The sequence below is a fragment of the Mus musculus genome, chromosome 4, assembly GCF_000001635.26.
Source record: "Mus musculus strain C57BL/6J chromosome 4, GRCm38.p6 C57BL/6J".
Taxonomy (NCBI): Eukaryota; Metazoa; Chordata; class Mammalia; order Rodentia; family Muridae; genus Mus; species Mus musculus.
In genome coordinates this window covers 11,349,079-11,372,006 of record NC_000070.6, presented here as the reverse complement: position 1 = coordinate 11,372,006, position 22,928 = coordinate 11,349,079, and the positions used below count along the sequence as shown (strand labels likewise).

At 43.1% G+C, this 22,928-nt stretch overlaps 1 protein-coding gene across 8 annotated transcripts in view; it reads left to right on the top strand.

The window, feature by feature from the left end:
- The window catches only part of Esrp1 (epithelial splicing regulatory protein 1), a 54,851-nt gene that overhangs the window by 14,777 nt on the left and 17,146 nt on the right, over nt 1-22,928 (top strand). For 4 of the 8 annotated variants that reach the window (NM_194055.3, XM_006537718.1, XM_006537717.1 and 1 more), the window contains exons 5-13: nt 4,824-4,922; nt 5,045-5,099; nt 6,523-6,633; nt 6,731-6,863; nt 6,961-7,003; nt 10,752-11,053; nt 12,051-12,269; nt 14,349-14,547; nt 18,544-18,712. In NM_194055.3, the coding sequence (NP_918944.2) occupies nt 4,824-4,922; nt 5,045-5,099; nt 6,523-6,633; nt 6,731-6,863; nt 6,961-7,003; nt 10,752-11,053; nt 12,051-12,269; nt 14,349-14,547; nt 18,544-18,712 (1,330 nt within the window). The remainder of the gene's footprint in view (nt 1-4,823; nt 4,923-5,044; nt 5,100-6,522; nt 6,634-6,730; nt 6,864-6,960; nt 7,004-10,751; nt 11,054-12,050; nt 12,270-14,348; nt 14,548-18,543; nt 18,713-22,928) is intronic. The other 4 variants (NM_001347052.1, XM_006537715.1, NM_001290383.1 and 1 more) reach the window with 3 other exon arrangements.

The following is a 22,928-nucleotide window of genomic DNA, read 5'->3' as shown; positions in this document are numbered from 1 at the left end:
GACTGTCCAGGAGCTCAGCCTGTAGACCAAGCTGCCTCTACCTCTGCCTCTGCCTCTTGAGTGCTGGGGTGAAAGGTGTGTGCCACCACTGCCTGGCATGGTACCCTTTTAGCTGTGTCTGTGTGAAAGACAGGGTCTCATGTAGTCCCAGCTGGCCTCAAACGTGCTATGTGATGGACTTATGACTCTCTTCCAAGACTCCATCCCAAATGCTCCTGCTTGTTTTGTAGCATTTATGCAGGGCATAAATCCATGACCTCATGCTGCCTTGGCAAGTGCCCTACCTTGCTTTTTTCTTTCTTTTTCTTTTAAAAATGTGTATGGGTTTTTTGCTTTGTGTGTGTCTGTCTGTCTGTATACCACATTTGTGTGGTTCCAAAAAAAAAAAAAAAAAAAAAAAGCCTGATTTCTCAGACTGGAGTTACAGTCCGTTTGTGAGCCTCCCTCTCAACTGGGAACCAAACCGTGTTCTACCCCCTACCCCCCCACCCCCACCCCCAGAAGAGCAGCCAGTGCTCTTAACCTCTGAGCCATCTCTCCAGCCCTGTATGTTATTTTGAAAAAGCATACACAGTGCCTGCTATTTTCTTCTTCACCTCCTACTATGTGCTACCCGATGGCTCCTCCTCTTTCAGTACCACGGGTGTGTTCATGTCTGGCAACATAATATTTGTGTTACCCTGTACTTACAATAGGGAGGTAAGAGCACTGTCTTCTGAGGAGTCTTGGGCAGGACTTTGATGGAGAATTTCTGCTGGGATAGAATTTTGAGACTTGAGACTTAATTTTTCTAATATATTTTCTGTGTTCTGTGTGATTGTCTTAGATACAAGCTAAAGCTGTAGCTTTAGAAGAGGGGTTGTTTACATGTGGCAAGTAAATGCATAGGAAGTGTGTCCATTTTCTGACAATAAGGGAAGAAGTTGTCAGTGTAAGCTAGTAGAGATGAACTTTATGGGGCTAAGCCTGTCTCACCAAAGGTGGTGATAAACGAAAGGCTCATGTCGTCGAGACAGCTTCATCTACTTGTCCCACCCTCTTTATGGACGATACTTTGTTCAGTATAGCCTGAAATGTGGGTTCTTGTTCCCACCGAGCTAGGCTGTATTCTTCTTTATTCCCTCCTGGCATTTCTGGTTTGTAAAACTGGCTGAGCCTGTCTGGGCTGTTGTGGCTGCCCCAGGGCACAGTTGAGTAAGTTACAGATCCAGCCTTGCAGTAAACCAGGAGGTGCAGGCTCCTCGAACCTTCTCTCCACACCAGTTGTGGTAGCAAGTATTCCAAAATGTAATAGGCCTTGATGCCGGAAAGTATTGGTGCTAAAGCATTAGGAAAACCCCTAGGGCTGGGGACGGAACTCAGCAGTGTGTAGTCCAAACGTGCACAAGAAACAAGAGATACCTTCCCTTTATTATCTGTGTTCAGTTCTGGTAAGGAAACTGATTGAGCATATGTAAGGGTATGTGTGTACACACACGTGTAAAGACAGGGCTTGGGCATGTAGCAGGTCCAGTGACTTGTGAAAGTTGTTACAACTTTGAACTGCTGGTGGCACAATGGGAAATACGGTGGTATGTATTGTATAGAAACAAGTAAGCCCAAAGCCAGTGACGCACAGACAGACACAGGGGCGGGAGACCAAACTTAGTTGAATATGGTGGTTTATGTCTTCCATCCCAGCACTCAGGAGGCAGAGGAATTGAGAGTTCAAGGCTAGTGTGATTTAAAGTTCTAGACCAGAACTACACAAGTAAGTCTTGTCTCAAACAAAGGTTAAATCTGTGCATGAAAGGAAAGCTGTGAATCCGTCTCTTATCAATGGCCTTGTGCTCGTGATGAAAGTGGGTGGGTGTGGGGCTGGTCCTTGTGGCCCCTCTGGGAGGAGAGGCGCCCCCCGCCCAGCCTGGTGACAGCCTGCAGCTCTGCACAGCGGTATCCCCAGCAGACCTCCGGGTAGGAGCTGCATCCCCTTTGTCTTTAGCACCTGGATTTTCTACCTAGTGCCTACAGTGAATTGTTCCTGTTGCAAGTGGCTCCCTGTAGGCCATGAGAACTCCGAGGACACACTGTTGGCTTCATCTTCCCATTCCTGGAGCAGAATCAAAAGTTGAGGATGAGTTAACTGCATCAAGGGCGGTGCCGGCCACGCTCAGGAACTGTGATACAATTGATCAATTTCCTAGGATGTTGCTGACTGGCCTGGAGCAGGTAGGAAAGGCTTTGGTGCTGGGTTGTCAGTCACTCTGGGCTAAATTGGCAAAGGAATCAAGATGAGTGGTTTACTGTAGACAAGAAAGATACATAATTTGAGCAGAATAACCTTTTTTACTACCTGTTTCTCCAAACCTCTGTTGGTAGTCTCCCTTTGAGGATGGAAAGTTAGGGTGTGGTTAACATTTGCTATGTCTGCCTCTGTAGTAAGAAGTCCACCAATGACTAGATGGTCTAAAATGTATTCCTTGTCCTGGTTATGTAAATCCTTCGAGGAGACAATACCAGCTTTGCTGGATACGGACGCTTTTCCCCAGGTTTTCGAGGGTACACACATGTCAGCTCATTTTTATGTCTCCCATTTTGACCTACTGTCATGCTGGTCCTTACGCGGTGTTGTCTTGGCCACTTGTCTCCAGACTATCCTAGGATGATGCTTAGAGTGGCATTGGAGCTGTTGGAACTATTAGATGACCCCAGTGCTCCTTATCCGGCAGTCACTTTTATTGTTATTTTTTTAGATTTCATATCTGGAGGGTAGAGGACAACATGCTACTGAAAGTCACACAGTACACACTACACAGAAACCCCATTCCCACTTAGTGAACTAGGTGGGTCTATGTGTGGAGTTGGTGCTGAGCCTGAGACCCCTGACCTGTGCAGTGGGCTGCTTTCTATTCCTTGATTCTTCAAAGATCTCAGTAGCCCTTCCTGACTCCCCAGAACTCATACGGCAGCCGTCCTTCTATGTTTTCATTGTTTGGATTCATACATGCATAGTGGCAGCTCCTGCAGATGAGAGCCGTTGACCCAGGAGGCTTCTATTGTCTTGCTTTCGAATTTGCTGGAGCTGACCCTCTAATCCCCCACATGTTTATTTTCTCTCTGGACAGTGGAAAGGCAGAGGCAAGAGTGTGGACTTGATTTTTCATCTGAGATTGGTGGTTATCCATGACAGTTCAGGTTTTTCTCAGTCATAAATGTATGTCTGGTCATTGTGGGTTAAAGTAGGCACTAAAGTGTCTGAAGGAGTGGAGCCTGCTGTTATTAAATGTCTGCTTCGTGTCATGGGGTTTTTATCTCAGTCTTCACACAGAGCCAGAGCAGGAGGTGGTCATAGCTTTGGCTTTATAGATACGCAGAAGTTTAGTGGGGTTAAGTCATTTCTTGGGAACTGTCTCTACTGAGCAGGCAGGGGGAGCTGTGGGGTGAGAAATGACTTAAGACATGAAAAAGAAGTGGTGGTATTGACTCTGACTGACTAGACTCTGAATTGTTCAATTCTGTGTTCTACTTCCTCTTTTGTTTTTTTAATACTTATTTTTTGAACTTTTAAAAACTGTCACAGAGATGGAGAGATGGCTCAGCAATTATGAGCACTGACTGCTCTTCCAGATGTCTTAAGTTCAATTCTCAGCAACCACATGGTGGCTCACAACCACCTGTAATGGGATCCGATGCCCTCTTCTGGTGTGTCTGGAGACAGAGCTACAGTGTACCCAGATAAAATAAATTTTTAAAAATGTATCAGCTGGGGAACAGTTTGCTCTAAGGCCAACATCTACTGAGTCCACCACAGGAGTGCCTTTATTCGAAACTCAGAGAAAAGGAGCATTCTACAGGATTATCTTTGATTCCTGTTGTGCTGTTAAAAATGTATTCTGGACCAGTGAGCTGGCTCAGCAGGTCAGCCTGCTGCTAGGCCTCATGACCTGAGTGCAGTCTCTGGCAGCCACGTGGTAGACGAGGAGAGTCACCTCCTGAAAGCTGTCCTTGTTGCCACACACTGGCTGTGGTATAAACACTCCCACACACTGAATGTCAGTTTTTAGAGTGAAAGGCCACACACACAAATAAGATATAGTGCAAATTTTAAAAATACTTAAAAATCTTAAAATTAGTTGTGACTTACGCATAATACAAGTTGTGGTTTACCCAGAAAGAATACTGACATTGTCAAGTTACATTAGGGTTGGTCATGGTATGTACCTGTGTTCTTAGAACCTGCAGTGGGAGGGTCCACATAAATCGGAGCAACACAGTGAGGTCACCATGTCAAAACATATGACATCATCGGTTCTAAGTGCTTGAATTATTTCTAAAACTGGCTGTGAGAGAACTTGAATTTGTATATATTACTGTTGAATATATGATATCCTACTGGGCTGTAAATCTATTGTGGAAGGGAAGTTCTAGGAAAAGCATAGAAATGATGTCATTGGTGTTACACGGTATGAATTGCAATACTTCCTGGTTTCTATGGACAGCCATCTCTTTAGTTACCTGGCCATTGCCTTGTATGAATGATAAAGTGTTCTAATTAGTTGCTTGCTTTGATTTGACACTAATTAGTGTCACACAGCTTTTATGCATTTGCTATTTCTAAGTAAACCAAAATGTTCTCATTGGTAACGCCCCAGGATAGGGTTGACTTGGACACTTGCTGCAAGAGGGCAGAGGGGGAGGCAGCACGGTACTGGGTGCGTTCCTGGCTGCAGAGAAACAATCATGCTACGGTTGGTAAAGATCTTGTCTATCTTTAAGTTTCGATTCTGCCTAGCAGAGTAACTTTCCTCTGCCTGTCCAAATGTTTCCTTAACTCAGCCCCACAGGCCTGAACTTTGAGAAGAGTGACTCTGTGTCCCGATACGGAGCCTCCCAAGTTGAAGACATGGGGAACATAATTTTAGCAATGATCTCCGAGCCCTACAGTGAGTGTCACGGTGGTGATTGTGTCATGCTGGGATTTAATCCCTTTACTCTTGGTTTTGATTGCATTGCACAGCTTTGCTGTCTAGTAGCCAGAACGATGACTGTATACTCTCGTTTCTAGATCACAGATTTTCAGATCCAGAGAGAGTAAACTACAAGTTTGAAAGTGGCACTTGGTGAGTGGCTGAGAACTATTCATCAGAACCTTGGATTTGTTCTTTCTTGGAACATTTACGTCCCCTTAGAATTTCCTAACTTTATTAAACCTGTTTACCACTTCTTATTGTTAGGCCATCTGTTATTTAAAGCAAGCTTTGTATGTGAGATTCAGATTTAGTGAAGTGCTGGCATCTTTAATTACTCACCGACTTAGGGACATCCTCTGTCTGTGATTCCTATAGCCTTCCTGTCTGTCTCCCTCTCTGAGGGGAAAGTCGCAGGACTTGAAGGGTATGCAGGGAATGGGAAGATGGCTTGATAAGGGTGCTTCCTGCTAGCACGGGACCTGGGGCTTCTTCCCCCATCAGGCAGTTCAAAGGGATTAAATGCACTCTAGCCTGTGCACAGGATGCACATGATTCCATGTAGGTGTGTGTACATACACGTAACACAGGTGGCTCTTCAGATGCGTTCTTAATGGGGTAAGTCATGTGTATACTATCAGTATCTACTTCATCACCAGGGACATCTCGGGAGGAGTGTGAAGTGTCTCTGATCATAGGTAGACTTGGTTGTTAGTCACTGTCATGAATTTTGTAAGATTGTCTGGCACCTAGTGGTGAACAGAAACTTGGACAGCTTTGCCAGTGGAGAGTCTTTAGCTCTCATTCCGTTGTAGAGAAAGTGACTCACTAGGAAAATGTCCCAAAATGACTGAAAATATGAACAGGAGAAAGACAGAACATCAAAAGGTGTCAAACTGTATAATGGGCGATTTGAAAGTGACTCACTAAGGCATGGAGACTCCCAAGTGTTTCCATAAACACCCTGTGCTTGCTGGCACTCCCATTTGATGAGGGAGATAGATACTTTAATAGTCTTCTGATCACATGCTCACATTCCCTGTGTGGGTTAATTGTAGCTTTATTCTGATCCTTGCTGTCAAGCTGGATTCAAAAAGTTGAAGTCCCACCACACCCCTACTTGACCTCAGTATGGTGGCTCAGGCTCCTGTTGGAAGGTGAGGGTAGGAAGTTGTCAAATTCAAGGTCAGCCTTGGGCTGTTTATGCCACCTGCAAGTAGTCAGGAGTGAAACCAAGACAAACCAAACCAGGCAGCCCTTCTTTCTAAGTCAGGCTGTAAGGGTACCGAGAGAATTTTCCTTTCTGTAAACTGATCTGAGATGGTTTTGAACTTAAAGCAGGGAAGGAGCTATTCAACGGATAGATGGTTTCCTGAATGCGTTAGCTGTACTAGTCCAACAGCAAGCCATCATTCTAGAGTGACGCAGTTGATTCTTTGAGCTGTCCGCAGACAAGTTTGGAGGGGATGGAGGAATTCTGGATTGCAAGTCACTGTGGTCTTTATCAGGTCTTGTATGTAGCCAAGCAGCTTGTCGGGCATTAACCGGGCAACATGAAGTTGTGTTTCCTTCACAGCAGCAAGATGGAACTTATTGATGACAGCACAGTGGTGAGAGCTCGAGGTTTGCCCTGGCAATCTTCAGATCAAGATATTGCAAGGTTCTTCAAAGGACTCAATATTGCCAAGTTGGTTTTCTACTCTTTGTTTTGCTCAATTTCAGAAGAGAACAGGGTTTTCTGTGTGTGTTTGCCTCACCTGCCATCTGCTTTGCTTCTTTCAAAGGGGTGGCGCAGCACTTTGCCTGAATGCTCAGGGCCGGAGGAACGGAGAAGCTCTGGTTAGATTTGTAAGTGAGGAGCACAGAGATCTAGCCCTGCAGAGGCACAAACATCACATGGGGACCCGGTACATTGAGGTATGTGCTCACCGCCCAGCATGCCTGACCTCTCCAGGTGCCTGTTAGCATATGACAGGTGGTTTAGAACCTGTTGTAATGTCTCATTCTTTCTTAGGTTTACAAAGCAACAGGCGAAGATTTCCTTAAAATTGCCGGAGGTGAGTTCCTTTTACGTAGTACAGATTCATTGATAAATTGAAGCACACACTGATTTCTGTGACCATAATTGGTTCTTTCCTAGTGAAATGTGGGGGTTGGTCTATAAATAGGGAGAAGAAACGTGGAACACTGCTGGTGAATTTAATGTACTGTAACATTTACCCTAAGGCCTGAGCCAACTACTATGGCTAAATAGCCATTAAGAATGAGACCATATAAAGGTGAAAGGGTCACGTGCAGTCACATAAAGAGAAAGGGTAGTTCTTGAAGGAAATTCGTCTGAACTGTTGGAGACAGCCACCTGTAGTACCTGAGGCTATTACACATCAACTAGTTCTGGCTTCTCTCATAAGTTTTTGAGCTCGCAAGAGCTCAGGACCATGGTAGTTTCTTGTGTTTTGGGGGTAGTTTTATGGATTCAGTTCTCTCCTTCCATTTCACCGTCCTGTGGGCTTAGAATCTAGAACTTAAGTTGTTCAGCTTGCGTGGCAAATGCTATTCACAGAGCCGTCTTGACAGCCCTGATTGGTTTTTAGGTATGTGGTATTTGCAGAAATAAATAGAGGAATAAAAAGATTTAAAAACTTTTTTAGTTTCTCAGTTTTTATTAGAATATGTCTCATAACACATTTTCATTATCCACATACATAATATTTTATTGACTTTAATCCCCAAGATAGCATCTTTATCCAGTTTTTAAGTGAGTCACCTAAGATGCACAAAGTACTTTGTTTCTTTGTTTTGTTTCTTTTTTTTTTTTTTTTTTTCAGGACAGGTTTTCTCTGTGTAGCCCTGGCTGTCCTGGAACTCACTCTGTAGACCAGGCTGGCCTTGAACCCAGAATTACCCTGCCTCTGCCTCTGCCTCTCTGCCTCTGCCTCTGCCTCTCTGCCTCTGCTTCTCTGCCTCTGCCTCTCTGCCTCTGCCTCTGCGACTAAAGGCGTGTGTGACACCGCTGCCCAGCTGATTTTTTTTTTTTAATTTAAAATTTTTAATTTTCTATGTTTGAGTGTTTTGCCTGCATGTGTATGCACCGTGTCTGTGCTCAGTGCCCAAGAAAGCCAGAGAATATTGAATCCCCAGGAACTGGAGTTACACACAGGTGTGAGGTACCCATGGGTACAGCCAGTGCTTTTTTTTTTTTTAAGATTTATTTATTTATTATATGTAAGTACACTGTAGTTGTCTTCAGATACTCCAGAAGAAGGCATCAGATTTCGTGAGAGATGATTGTGAGCCACCATGTGGTTGCTGGGATTTGAACCCAGTACCTTTGGAAAAGCAGTCGGCGCTCTTAATCACTGAGCCATCTCGCCAGCCCTGCAGCCAGTGCTCTTAACAACTGAACCATTGATCCAGCCCTTGTTAGCATGGTTTTAGTTCACAGCCCAGGCTGGCCAGAAACTTGTTATGTAAACTCAGCTGGCCTTAAACCCCAGGCATCCTCCTGCCTCAGCTTTGCAGTGCTTGTGTAAGAATGAGGCAGGATATGCCAGCTGATCTTTTTACATATTTTTATTTAATTTTATTTTGTGTTCATCAATGTTTTGCCTACATACATATCTGTTGGCCACATGTGTGTCTGGTGCCTGTGGAGAGATCAGAAGAGAGCATTGGACTCCCTGGAACTGGAGTTATAGGCAGTTGTGAGCCGCTGTGTGGATACTGAGGATGCAGTCTTGGTCCTCCACAAGAGTAGCCAGTGCTCGTAAGCAGTGAGCCATCTCTCTAACCCCAGTATTATTATTATCATCATTATTATTACAGTAATTGTTAGACATTTACTTTGTAAGCTTCCGTTCTGTTTGAGCAGTTTAAAACTTCATTTTTAATACATTCTGAACACCACACGTTAAATTTATTTAATATTTATCATATGTATTATTATGCAGGTTTTTATATATCACTACTGAATTCCTAGAGCTTATTTTTCGTTTGTTGTAAAGTTTTCTCAATATGTGTGCACTGTTCTTCAGGATGGATCTCTGAAGCTCAGAGAGCTGAGTCTAAGAATTGAAGCCTTTTTAATAGACTTTTGACAAGGTGTCAGATTCTATTAGTGGGACTTTGATCTAAATGCAGAGTCCTCTCTAACAGCGCTGGCGAGTTTCTTCAGCTGCCAGCTCGTTTTCTACAGAAGTCTTCTTTCCCCCAGCTTGGTAGTGTGCTACTTCTCTGCTGCTTTGTTTAGCTAAATGCTAAGGCTTCAGAGGCTGAGGCTGTACTTTTTGTGTTAAGTTTGTGGCATTCTACAGCAGTATTTGGTACTGGCTGGGGATAGCAGATGTATTTGAAGCTGCTGGTGTCTTCCTGCATCCTGGGCTCTGATGGTTGTAAACACACTGCAAACTGGGGACAAGTTGACTGGACTCACTGTGTGTGCATAGTGTGGTAAGCATTGCATGAGCAGATTCTGTCAGTGGGAGTCTGTAGAATGTGCGATGTGATTTGGGGGTTCTATGGCGGTGCTACACAGATACTGTAGTTTGGGCTGAATGTTGGTAAATGTTGGAACTGTGCCTGCGTACTTTATTATTCTCTACAAAAATTTCCTAATTAAAAGCAAAGGAGATTTTTTTTTTTTTTGGATAATCTGTCCATTCATCTGCCTGTTTGTTGTTTTTTTAAATAATTTATCTGTCTGTTTTTTCAGACAGGATTTCTCTGTGTAGTCCTGGCTATCCTGGAACTCGCTTTGTACACCAGACTGGCATTAAACTTCTAAAGATCCACCAGCCCCTGCCTCCCAAGTGCTAGGATTAAAGGCGTGCCCACCACACCCGGCAACAATATCCTTCATTAACCTCGTTCATTCCCATAGTTTATGAAGTAGTTAGTTTAGATGTGGAAGCTATAGCGAAGATGAGACCTAAGCATTCGGGGTCCAGCACTGCTACCTTTAGTTGTTGTATAGCTGGACAGTGAACTCAAACACATTGTCATTGGGCAAAAACTGACCGCTGATCTTCTTACCCGGGACCTATGTGTCTTTAAATTGTCATGAAGATTTACCTAGCTCTCTGTGAGAAGAACAGGTGGATATTCTGTGGTTGTCTGGCCAGCTTTCTAAATTAAGAGGGCTGCTAAAAGTGCTATGGGAAGAGTTTCAAATTTTCAGGAAGAGACATCTTGAGTCCTAGGATATTCTTATGAGTCCACTAGTGGTGTGGCTCTTTTTGTTGTTGTTGTTGTTGTTGTTTGTTTTTGTTTTTGTTTTTTTGAGACAGGGTTTCTCTGTATAGTCCTGGGTGTCCTGGAACTCACTTTGTAGACCAGGCTGGCCTCGAACTCAGAAATTCGCCTGCCTCTGCCTCCCAAGTGCTGGGATTAAAGGTGTGCGTCACCATGCCCAGCATGGTGTGGCTCTTAACTGTACATTCAGAGCTTTGCCAGAAGGGCCTAGGATATAGCTAAGGGGCGGAGCACATGTTTGAGACCCTGAAGCATATACAAACACGCACTGCCAGGAATTCTATCATTTTAAAATCTGGTAATGTGGGCTGGAGAGATGGCCCAGTGGTTAAGAACACTGACTGCTCTTCCAAAGGTCCTGAGTTCAAATCCCACCAACCACATGGTGGCTCACAACCATCTGTAATAAGATCTGATGGCCTCTGTGGTGTGTCTGAAGACAGCTACAGTGTACTTAGACATAAAAATAAATAAATAAATCTTTTTTAAAAAAATCTAGTAATGTTGATGCTTTAACTCTTTCTTCCTGTGTTTTCTAATATTTGTTTTCTCTAGGGACATCCAATGAGGTAGCCCAGTTTCTCTCCAAGGAAAACCAAGTCATCGTGCGCATGAGGGGGCTCCCTTTCACGGCCACGGCTGAAGAAGTGGTGGCCTTCTTTGGACAGCACTGCCCCATCACTGGAGGGAAGGAAGGCATCCTCTTCGTTACCTACCCAGATGGTAGGCCAACCGGAGATGCTTTTGTGCTCTTTGCTTGTGAGGAGTATGCTCAGAACGCCCTGAGGAAGCACAAGGAGTTGCTGGGTAAAAGATACATCGAGCTCTTCAGGAGCACAGCTGCCGAAGTTCAGCAGGTTGGTCTTAGAGCCTCTTTTGGGAACTTTGCGTTGACTTTTTTATTAAGTTGTGGTGTGTATTTCTTTGTATTAAATACTTCCTAAACAGAAATAAGACCTAAGAAATAAATTATTAAGAAAGTTGAGAACTGGCATGGAGGTGGTACCTGGGCTTTTCCATTCCCATTTTTAAGTTCACAGTTGGGAGTGTGAGATAATATGAAGGGAAAACTAGGTGGAGTGTGCCTACTGTAAAGGAGTTGAGTACATTACCCTGAAGTCCACAGCTTGCAGTATGCCTAGCTTTTAATTACAGTTACCCAGATAGGTACTACTAAAGAATCACATTGTATTCTGGGGAGTGTGTGCCTTGATTTATTCTATTGTGTTTACTCTGGTCTTACTAAATAACTCTGACTGCCTAAGACTCCACATATAGAACAGACAGGACCAGCCTGAAACTAATGGGCGTTGCTCCTGCCTCTGCCTCCTGAGCTGGGATTACAGGCGTGTACTTCATATATTTGATAGAAGTGGATATCACACTTTCAGAGAAGACGTGTATGAGTCCTTCATCAGAGCTGCTGCTGCTGTTTTTTTTTTTTTTAAGATTTATTTATTATTTTATGTACACTGTCATTGTCTTCAGCCACACCAGAGGAGGTCATCGGATCCCATTACAGATGGTTGTGAGCCACCATGTGGTTGCTAGAAATTGAATTCAGAGCCTCTGGAAGAGCAGACAGTGTTCTTAACCTCTGAGCCATCTCTCCAGCCCCTCATCTGAGCTTCTTAAACTTCTTTGCACTTATGAATTCCCCAAAGTATCATGAGACACAGCCATACTTTGTAATAGTTCTGTGGCAGGCTGTAATTATGCCCAGTGTCATGCCTCTTCCTGAGGCTTTGCCTCAGTGCTTCCTGCATGCTGAAGTGTGCCCTGCAGCTGACACGCAGAAAGTCGAGCACCTACATTTAGGTCTCCTCAGTCGTTTGCGCTTTGTCTTACATACAGGTGCTGAACCGATTCTCCTCAGCCCCTCTGATTCCACTTCCAACCCCTCCCATTATCCCTGTACTACCTCAGCAGTTTGTGCCTCCCACGAATGTCAGAGACTGCATACGTCTGCGAGGTCTTCCCTATGCTGCCACAATAGAAGACATTCTGGACTTCCTGGGGGAGTTTTCCACAGATATTCGTACACATGGAGTGCACATGGTATTGAATCACCAGGTAAGGGGGGTTATTGGAAAATGTGTTTGCTCATTCTTGCGACCAAGTGCCCCTTCTAGTATAACAGCCCAAAGGTTTACATTGCCTTTATGAAAAGGTTTAGCTGTAAATAGAAGAAATCTTTAGTATATATGTCAGCAATTAGCCTACTGTTGGTGTGGTAATTGAAATTCAACTCTGCTTCTTTTATCACAGAAATCTGTCCATCAGATTGGAACCAAATGTATTATGAGTGCAAATAGCCTTTTCCTGTGTAGCTGTTCAGCCCTGCTGTTTCAGTGTGAGAGTAGTCATAGACCAAACGTAAGCAAAGAGCTTACTGTGTCCTAAAACACTTTATATCCGGACGTTGCACATGGCTTGTGCCAGGCACTCGTTTGTGTTAAGTAGACCGAGGGCCTGGAGCACAGCCTCTGTAGCAGTGTGTGGATCTTAATCTCAGCTGCGTCCAGGAACAATTCTAGTTGTTTTCTATCAAAGGCTGACGGAATTCTTTGCATATGTCATGAAGTGTTTACTAGCTTGATGCTACTTGAGTTTTGGTTAAACAAATTCAGTCCTATTAGGTGCTGGACAGTTGACTAGGATTTTGTGTTGTCTTGAGCAAGACAAAAAATTTAAATACTCATAGGCCAAGAAGCACTAGTTTAAAAGTTCAGGACTCTGTTAAAAGCAAAGAATTTAATTTTGGAAAACAGGTCTTTATTTATTTTTTTCAGAGAATTAATGGATTGAATGCAGACTTATAAGAGAAGTACTATTTTTTTTTCCCTAACTAATTTTCCATTTGGTACTTGGAGGTTTGTTCTCTTTTATAACTAGTTTCCTACTTACTGGAAGGAGTCATAACCTCCTGTGGCCTTGCGAAGTCTTTGACACCAGCATCTGTTTAGTTAATACTTCTTCTGTATAAGCTACACACCTTTTAGTCTGACAGCTCATAGCTCACTTTATCGGTTAAGAGTCCTTTGAAATAGAATGAAATAGAATTCCCCACTGTTCAACATCACCGGGGAGTTATTTCTTTCAAGTCACTGTTTCTTAATAACCTGGGACCATTATCCTTTGATTAACACCGGTAGACAGATTTGCCTCTGATTTGACCTCCATGACCTGGAGGAAATGCTTCTTTGATGATGGCCAAGCTCTTACCTGCCTGGAAGATGTTAGGTTTCCATCTTGACTGGACTGGGTTTGTTGCTATTTCCCTGGTATGGTGACTGTTATGGTAACTTGCATGGTAATAATTTGTAAAAATGGTGTAATATAAATATTCCCTAGGAGACTTGGAGAACTAATTTATAATAGTCCTATAAACTCGTCTTTTTTCTCCCTCCAATCTTGTTCATATACAAAGTATTACAAAGATATTCTAGCTGTATGCAGCTCAGAGAGGCTTGGTTTTCAAGACGGAAATTTTTCCTAACAAACCTGTCTCTGAATAGTTACTTGAACAATCTCAGGAGAAGGTGTTAGGATGCATGAGAAGAAAGGTTCCCAGGATGGCAGATGGCATCTAGCCACTTAGCCTCGTACCTTGCGGCTCTCATTTGCTTACTTTCAAGGTGCATTCTGAGCTAGGCTATGAGGGGTGAGGGACAATCTAAGGGATGTGGCAGGCGGAGAAGAACTAATACTGAGAGCCAAAGGACAACACTGGCTCATTTCATTTCCTGTAGGAGGATATATTTCTAGCTTTTCTCATCAAATGATATTTAATCGGATTTTTCAGAAGGGGAAAAAATCCAATATATAATCCTATATTTTGAAACTACAGTCACAAGGAGATCTTTTAAAATCCTGTAAATTTGATACTAACTTAATAGAAACCAAAAAAGGGTCACTTTTCAGTCATGATATCTCAGAACTTTTTCTTCAAGATTTTGTGGGCCATTCTGGCGATTAGAGAAGGAAACCCAAGTCAGATTTTAGTAGCTCACACCGGTCACCCAGATTTTGTGGCTAACCATGTCTTGCACTGTGGGTGATTGTCACTTTGCATGCTTTGTAAGCAACCATTTATTTCCTTGTTGGAGGAGACAGTCGCCTTTTGTTTGTATTCTCCCCCCAAACACTCAGGGACGCCCGTCAGGAGATGCCTTTATCCAGATGAAGTCAACAGACAGAGCATTCATGGCTGCGCAGAAGTACCATAAAAAAACCATGAAGGACAGATATGTTGAAGTCTTTCAGTGTTCAGCTGAGGAGATGAACTTTGTGTTAATGGGGGGCACTTTAAATCGAAATGGCTTGTCCCCACCGCCATGTAAGTTACCATGTAAGTTTTTCTTGGGTCTTGGCGCTGTTCTACGCTGTGTGCTGGTAGGTGCTTAAGCTGCTTTCATCACTTCCGGGCCCCTGGTTCTTTCTGAGGCAGGCGAGGTGGGTACATAAGGCTTTCCCATCTGAAATCACTAGTTTCTGATAATCATTTCAAGACCTTGGTTGCGGACACTCATCATTAGACATGCTACAGATGCCTCCTTCCAAATTACACTCTTGCTTTTCCACTGATAAGCACGTGGGGTCTGAAGCTTAGTGTGCTCCGGATAAGCACTGACTCTGGGAGGCAACCTGGCTATGTAGATACCGAGGTAAAACGCAACATCTGCCTGGCTCCTTTCCTTTCTGTCTTTTATTTATTTTTTATTTATTCATTGTCTTTTACATGTTAAACTCTCAAGGAGGATGATTTGATGTCCATTTTGTATTCTTAACTTTTTTTTGAGCATTAACTGTGTCCTAAAAGCGGTAGCCTGGAGAGCATTCCGGTCGCTATCCTATTCAGGCCATCTGGGGTGAGCAGGGTGGTAGTCTCCGTTGTGTATAAATGTGTAATTGGTTCAGCCACTGTTTGGTTGGATCGCAGGATCAGTGCTTAATTGCAAGCTGTGCTCTTGCTCATTGGCAGCTGGGTGCAAGCCATGTGGAATCCTGTCCGAGAGGAATAAGCCCCGTAGTCTAGAAGCCGAGTTCTAATTAATAAGTGTGGAGCATTTGGAAAGCTGGCACTAAAATATGAACCTTTTTCATGAAGTTTCAATGGGTTGATTTGCTTGGTTCTATTAAAATCGGCAGTTCTAGGCACTGAATTTTATTTTGAAGCAAAGTGGGATCTATATCAGTTAACTTGTTTAATAAAGTATTGTTTGTAGAGTGTTTGGTGGGGCTTAATCCTTTTTTCCCATGGAATTCCTCAACTCTTTAATATTTCATTTACCTGCTGCTTGCTGTTGGTGAATATCTAATTGTCTATTATTAATGAATATAAGGTTTTAGAAATTTATGATGGAGCATGAGACAATACTGTAGGGTAATACTAGAATGTTGTCTGTCTGTAAATCACTGTCCTTTAGTGACCATCCATCAGATATCATGAAACAAAGACATTTCCCCGTTGTTCTTGTGTAGTTTATTGTAGACTCCCTGCATTTCCTCCCCTGTAGTTCACAAGCTCTAAGAAAAGAGAATATTGTTTTCTGTGTGGTTTTGAGACCGGGTTTCACTGTTTCTCAAGCTGACCTGGAGATCAGCATGTAATCCATGCTGACCTTGCAGTGTAATGGCTCTCCTGCCTCTTCCTCCTGAGCACCAGGACTACAGGTTTGAGGCACGATTCTCACTCAGCAAAGGAGAAAATTTAAATCCATGTTTATGTATGTAAAATTATGATTCTGAAAACCTAGTCTTTAAATACAAATTTTTAAGAATCTATGACTGTGTCTTTGGTTACTTGTTATACTTCCAAAAGATAAGATGGGATTTTTTTTTTTTTTAACCTAAAATTTCATCATGTGTCTTTTTAGCAGAAATGTTAATTTCTATAAAAATCAGAAGCCGGTCTACAACTGCTTGCATTTCGCCTGTTGCTGCCACCTTTAGGGAACTGCCTAATTCTATTACAACCACAGGACTTAAAGTGCCTGTGTTTTAATCTAATCTGAGACTTAGAGCATTAAATAATGATTGGTCTGACATTTCCCACTGAAGACTTTCTTGATAAATTTTATAGTCATAATATATTTCAGTATGGCACCTTAGTTCATCAAGAAGTCAGCTTAAGCTAGATGGTGTGGTGTGCACCTTTGATGCCAGCAAAGAGGTACAGGCAGGTAAAAGAGTTCAAGGCCAGACTGGTCTGTGTAGCTAGTTCCAGGACATCCAGAGCTCAAGATCAAAGAAAGAAAAGTCAACCTAATTCCACAGTCCCCTTTATTTTTCTCACCTGTGCATAGACACCTGATTTCTCTTTTAGGAAAATAAATAGCCATAGTTTCCCATGAGGAATAAATCTCACCTCTGACAATTTTTATTTTACTTTCCTTTGTCGTGAAGCAGAATATGAATATATATACCTGCATATTCCCCCCCCCCACTCTCTCTCCCTCTCTGTCTGTCTCTCTCCCTCCCTCCATCTCTCTTCTTTTATGTGTGTGTCTCTCCCTCTCTTCCCCTCCTCCCTGTCTCTCTCTCTCCCTTCCTCCCTCTCTCTCTGTGTGTGTGAGTGTGTGTTATTAGAGATTAAACTCAGGTCCTGATCAGGACACTTGATGATTTTGCAAGCAAGTCATGAGCATAGGCTACATAATTTTACGTTGTGCGTAAGATGATGTGTGTGATGCTGAGGACTGAACCCAGAGCCTTCACATGTTCTGCTGCTGAGCCACATGCCTAGCCCGATCATCTCCATTAATGTTGTTGTGATCTTGAAAGCCAAACAACATAATCTAAAAGTTTATCATTGTCTAATATTAGCAAGAGTTTTTGATGATGTGAAAGAGGCACCCACAGCCAGGTGTGATTGTGCACATCTGGGTCCATCACTGGGGAGGCTGAGGCAAGAGGCTTATGAATTTGAAGCCAACCCAGGCTACATAATGAGACTCTTTCAAAAGTTCAAGGGCTGTTGATGTGATGCAATGTAGCATGCTTACCCAACATGCATTAAGCCTTGGGCTGGGCCCATGACACTGTAATTGATAAATACATACATTGACATTAAACGTTGAGCCAGAAATCCATGGTGATAACTACTTACCTTATTCTTCATAGTGATGGAGAAACGCTTAAGAAGAAAAACAACCAGGAATCATCTTGGAGGTTTTCCTGTGAAAGTTACCCCTTGGCTCTCTGCTGCTTCCAGGATCTAGTGGATCTCAGTATGGGTCCCAGACTGTCGACTTAGCTCTCTGTCTCGCACGGTGCATGGTCTGTTCAGGCATTCATGCTACCTGTGAGATGTAGTGACTGCCAGCAGCTCCAGGAAAAGGGAGTTCCCCATAGGGGAGATGCAGGATAGCTAGGAAGTAAAGGCATTTTCTCTTCCTCCGCCCACGGCGCTGGGGACTGAAGCCAGGGCCTCATTCCGACTATACATGTGCTCCACTACTTAGCTATACCCGCAGCCCCTACATTTATTTTTCAAAAATTTGAGCCACATTTTTGTATATGTGGAGTTTGATTTGTTTGTTTTGGTTTAGTTTTTTGAGACCCGGGTCTCATTATATAGCCCTGGTGGCTGGCTTGGAACTTGCTATATAGACTAAGTTGGACTTGAAGTTATGAAAATAATGTTTGCCTCCGTTTCACTGGGTACTGGCAATGTAGGTATGCACTACCATGCCCAGTTAAATCGGCGTTTTACCAGCTGGAAAGATTTATGTATTTCTTTCCTCTAGACTATTTCCTGGTTGGCCTTTTATTTTAAATAGGTCTGAAGGTGTAGATTAGCTTCAAAGCCTATCTTTTGGTGGTCTTTAAAAGGTCAGCGTAATGTGGAGGTGACATATTCCGCATAGAGCAGTTTCTGTGACACACATGCTTTAGTATAATGTATGGTACAGCATTTTATCCTAATCTCTTGACTTCACATCGTACTAAAGGATAGAAAACATCCATATAATCGAAAGGAAGTTACTTGGAATGTAAAGCAACTGTGTAGTCTTTTCCTTTAAAACATACAGCTAATCTTAGGGTGACGGCTCAGCAGCTCGCCTTTGCTGTTTTGCAGAGGACCTGGTTTCAGTTCCCAGCACCCACATGGCAGCTCACACACACCTGTAACTTCAGTACTAGGGAGATCTAACACTCTTCTTCAGGCTCCCAAGGGCTCTTGCATGCATCTTGTGTGAATGAACTCATACAGGCATACGCATACACAGATAATAATTATCTTCAAAAAATATGTAGGTAGGAGAGTAACTGTAGCTTGAGTGCTAACACCCATGTTAGCTATTACAAACATGTCTCAGAGTCTCTCTCTTTGCTTATTTAGGCCTGTCTCCTCCCTCCTACACATTCCCAGCTCCCACGGCTGTGATTCCTACCGAAGCTGCCATTTATCAACCTTCTCTGCTCTTGAACCCACGGGCACTGCAGCCCTCCACTGCATACTACCCGGCAGGCACTCAGCTCTTCATGAACTACACAGCCTACTATCCCAGGTAAGGTTATACAGGAAGTGACCAGGGACGGAAACAAAGGACTCCTTTGATAACCAGTGCCTCAGCTCACAAAAGAATATTGTTTACCTTGTTGAAGGTTAGCATGGCAGGCTACAGCTTAGGTCATATCCCTACCAAATAGGTTATGACAGATTGGAAGAGGTTTGTTTGTGTGTTTGTCTATCTTTTATTTTGGTGCATGTGGCGAGCATAGTCTTTATATTGTACGTGAGCTCAGCTCTCCCCTCCACCTTCTTGCAGTGGATTGCAAGCAGGTAGTTCTTTTTTCCTTAAGATCAGATGCTACCAACAGGGAAGATGAATCACAAAACTGAATTATTCATAATAGGAACAATTGTATTATTCCATAACAAATATAATTTATTTGGGGACTTAAACTTTCCAAGGCATGTATTCTTTACTCCTTAAATACTTTCTATAAACAAATCCAGAATGGAATTAATTGAGTATTTTCCTGGGATCCACACATTTTGTCTTTGTCTTACTTTGGTTGCTGTTTCAGGGAGGTTGCACTGGATGAGGGAAAGAATGTGTATTGGGGAGGTAGAGCTTTAGCTTAACGTCTGTATTTTGTTCATTGGCCTGGGTTTCTTTCCTTTTACCTTTTTCCCCCTCCAGGGTCTACCTTTGTACCCCTTGCTGTCTTACTGGTTACTTAGCACTAACCCTGCTTCTACTTCCCAAGTGCTGGGATTACAGCTGTGTGCTACCATGCCAAACCCATATTTCCTTAAAATTAAATTTATTGACTTGTGTGTGTGTGTGCGCGCCCATGGGGGTGGTGGTGGTGTATGAGTGTGTGCATGCACACACACACACCCCACAGGGCACACATGAGAAAGCTAGACAAGCTTGGAGACTCCACTGTATGGGGTCCCAAGGATGGAACAAAAGTTGTCTTTCTTGGATCTTCTAAAATGATGGAATTGGTGGAAACTTTGGAGTCACTTTCATATATCTGCTTGTGATTCTAACTTGGATGTATAAGGAACAATTCTGATTCTCAGTTTTAAAGTGTTTCTGTACCTTTGTTTATACATCAGTCCACGTTCTCTTCATATAAAACTTCACTCTGTAGAGCCGTGGGTGTGTTGCAGAAGCAGCAGTTTATAGCCGGGTTTATTTTTATCCTAAGGACTTTAAGACTGAGGTTTTGAGGTTATTTACACATTTGTAAGGAGGCTTTTGATAGATGGCCTAAAGCTAACTTGTCATATCCCTGCTTTTACACCTATTTCCTCTTCCAGTGGGGAACCAGAATGTTAGGGTCAATCATGGGTGCTGATGAGGAGTTTGGAAAACACTGTGCTATTGAAAACCTGCTGGGGAATAAGAATAGGAATCAAGGCGGGGGTTGCCAGGTGGGTATCATTTAGTAAGGCCCAGAAAGGGGCTTGGGCTGCATGCTTGTGGTACAGTGCTTACCTCCTGTGCATAAGACTATATTTGACCCCCTGTACTTGTTTGAGTACTGAGGTGGGCTGACCTGTAGACTGTATACAAACGCTTATCATTGGAGGGTTCTTTAGTGAGATGTCTGTCTCTTTCTGCCTTCAAAATGTCAGCATGGAAAGATACTGACCCTGAAGGCAGTTCTTCTGCCTCCGTAGGTACCCATGGCAACATTACTGACTCCGTGCCTGGGCCCTGTTAGGATAAAACATCTCTTAGAAAGGAGACCACGAGTATTGAATTGAAATGCCAGAGACAAGATGTAACATATATGGCTTACTTTTACCTTTACTAGGGTGGCTTTGATGTCGCCTTCATCCTTCTGCCCATATCTCCTGAGTGCAGGGATTATTGCTGTATACCACCAAGCCTATTTTTCATGGTCTAGCAAAACAAACAAACAAAAACACTTTCCTAATTTTTAGCATAGGATTTCATTCTCAAATAACAACCTAGCTTTGCAAAACACCCTTGTTTTAAGTCAGAAAGTCTATCACTTGGCTTTAGACTCAGTATTATGGTAACTATATTTTGAGTTTTATTGTTGTTTTTATAATCTTGGCATAACTAGTAAACTTAGGTTTAGTTACCTAACATTTTCAGTGGCAAATTTGCTGCTTAGGTGAAATAGACTCTTGGAAGAGTTCCTTATATGTTGGTTAGTTGTTTTCTGTGGATGTTAGATGCTTGCTCCATTATTGACAGTGTACACATGAGTTAATATTCATACAATTAAAAGTCCAAATCATGGGCTGGGCTTGATAGCACATGCCTTTAATCCAGCACTCAGGAGGCAGTGGCACGTGGATCTCTGAGTTCAAGGCCAGCCAACAGTACTATAGATGTTCGCAGACAGCCAGAAACCCTATCTAAAACTTACAAAACAAAACAAAAATGTATAAAACAGCTGGGCGGTGGTGGCGCACAACTTTAATCCCAGCACTCGGAAGGCAAGGCAGGCAGATTTCTGAGTTCGAGGCCAGCCTGGTCTACCAAGTGAGTTCCAGGACAGCCAGGGCTACACAGAGAAACTCTGTCTCGAAAAACCAAAAAAAAAAGTATAAAACAAAGATAGAATGAAGGAAAACCTTGGCGCCCGAAGGGAGGGCTAACAGGAGTTGTGGGTCCAGAGAGCTCGTGGTACGTTTACTGCTGAAGTGTTTATTGCTTTGGGATTGTAGATTTCAGATGAGAATTTAAAGTTCAAATGGGGAATCTTGACATGAACATTGGGTCCAGGCTTCCTACCAGCAAGGCTAGAAACAGTATTTCCTGTTGGTTTCCACATGTGTGCTTGCTCTCAGCCATTGAGGATGCAGAGGTGATTATGCAAGCAGGCCTTCTCAGAGCACTTCTTATGCCATACCTTTGTATTGGACTGCTGAGTCCCAGCAGGATGCAGAGCTTGCATTTGGTCCCATTTCTCTTAACAAGGACTACTTACAGCTTCTCTTTGGAGATGCATGACAACTTGGGCCTGGGGTTCGCTCACTGCTAGAGTGATTGTCTAGTGTGTTGACAGCCCCGGGTGCCTTCATGGGTGTTGTATAAACCAAGCATGGTTGTGCATCTCCCATCCCAGCACTCAGGGGAGACCCAGAGATCCATAATGAGTTTAAGGTCAGCCAGCATTTTTAATACTGTTTCCCAAAACAGTGGTATATGAAGGAATTTGGGGGGCGGGGAATATTCCTGTTAAACCTGACACCCTGAGTTGTTCCCCATGGTGGATGGAGAGAGAGAACCAACTCCCCCAAACTGACTTAAACATGCGCTGTGGTGTGCATGGCTGCCTATGTGCAGACACAAATACACACGTGTATTAAATGTTTTTGAGAGAGAAATAAGAAGCTCTCAAATCATGACTATTGCCACTCATGATGGTCTTTAATTTTAGAAAGTTATCTGGTAGACTATTGTTAACATTTTGCATTTTGTAATGATGAAGTAAAGGCAGACAATGTGTAGCTTTTTTGTTTGTTGGTTTGGTTTGGGGTTTTTGTTTGTTTGTTTTCGAAACTGGGTTTCTCAGTGTCACCTTGGCTGTCCTAGAACTCACTCTGTAGACCAGGCTGGTCTCAGAAATCCACCTGCTTCTGCCTCCCAAGTGCTGCGATTGAAGGTGTGCACCACAACTGCCCAGCTTTGTGCTTACATGGTGATCATACTGACCTATTGTACGTGCACAACTTTTCTACAGAGAAGTTTGTATGACTTATTAGGAAATATGAAATGTAAAACAGGTGTTATAAATTAGGATCTGGTGAAAATACAGATGTGAAGACATGATTGGACTGTCTCTCTGCAGCGTCCTCGGGTAATTAACTCAAATCTTGAGTTATAAAATTAGGAATTTTTACTCAGTTTTAGAGCTAGAAGCCAGCCCCTGACGTGTACTGGGCAGCTATGGATTGGAATCCATAATTTCAAAGAAAAAAGTCATAATTTTCTGGGGAAATGGGAGCTTTGTGTTTGAAAAGGTTCTTACTATATAGTGGGAGATTGAGAGGGCTAAGTGGGGCAAGCCTTTGATTTCCTTACAGTGCTCCTGTGAGTTCTTCTGTGGTTCTTTTATGATGGGGGGTGGGGGTGGGGCAGGCAGGCAGACAGTTTCCTTCAATGTATTTCAATTATATCCACCCCCATTCTCTCCCAGCTCTTCCCAGATCCACCTCTCTATCCACCTCCAACTTCATGTTTTCTTATATTTTTAATAACTCATTGATTCCAATTTGCGCTGCCA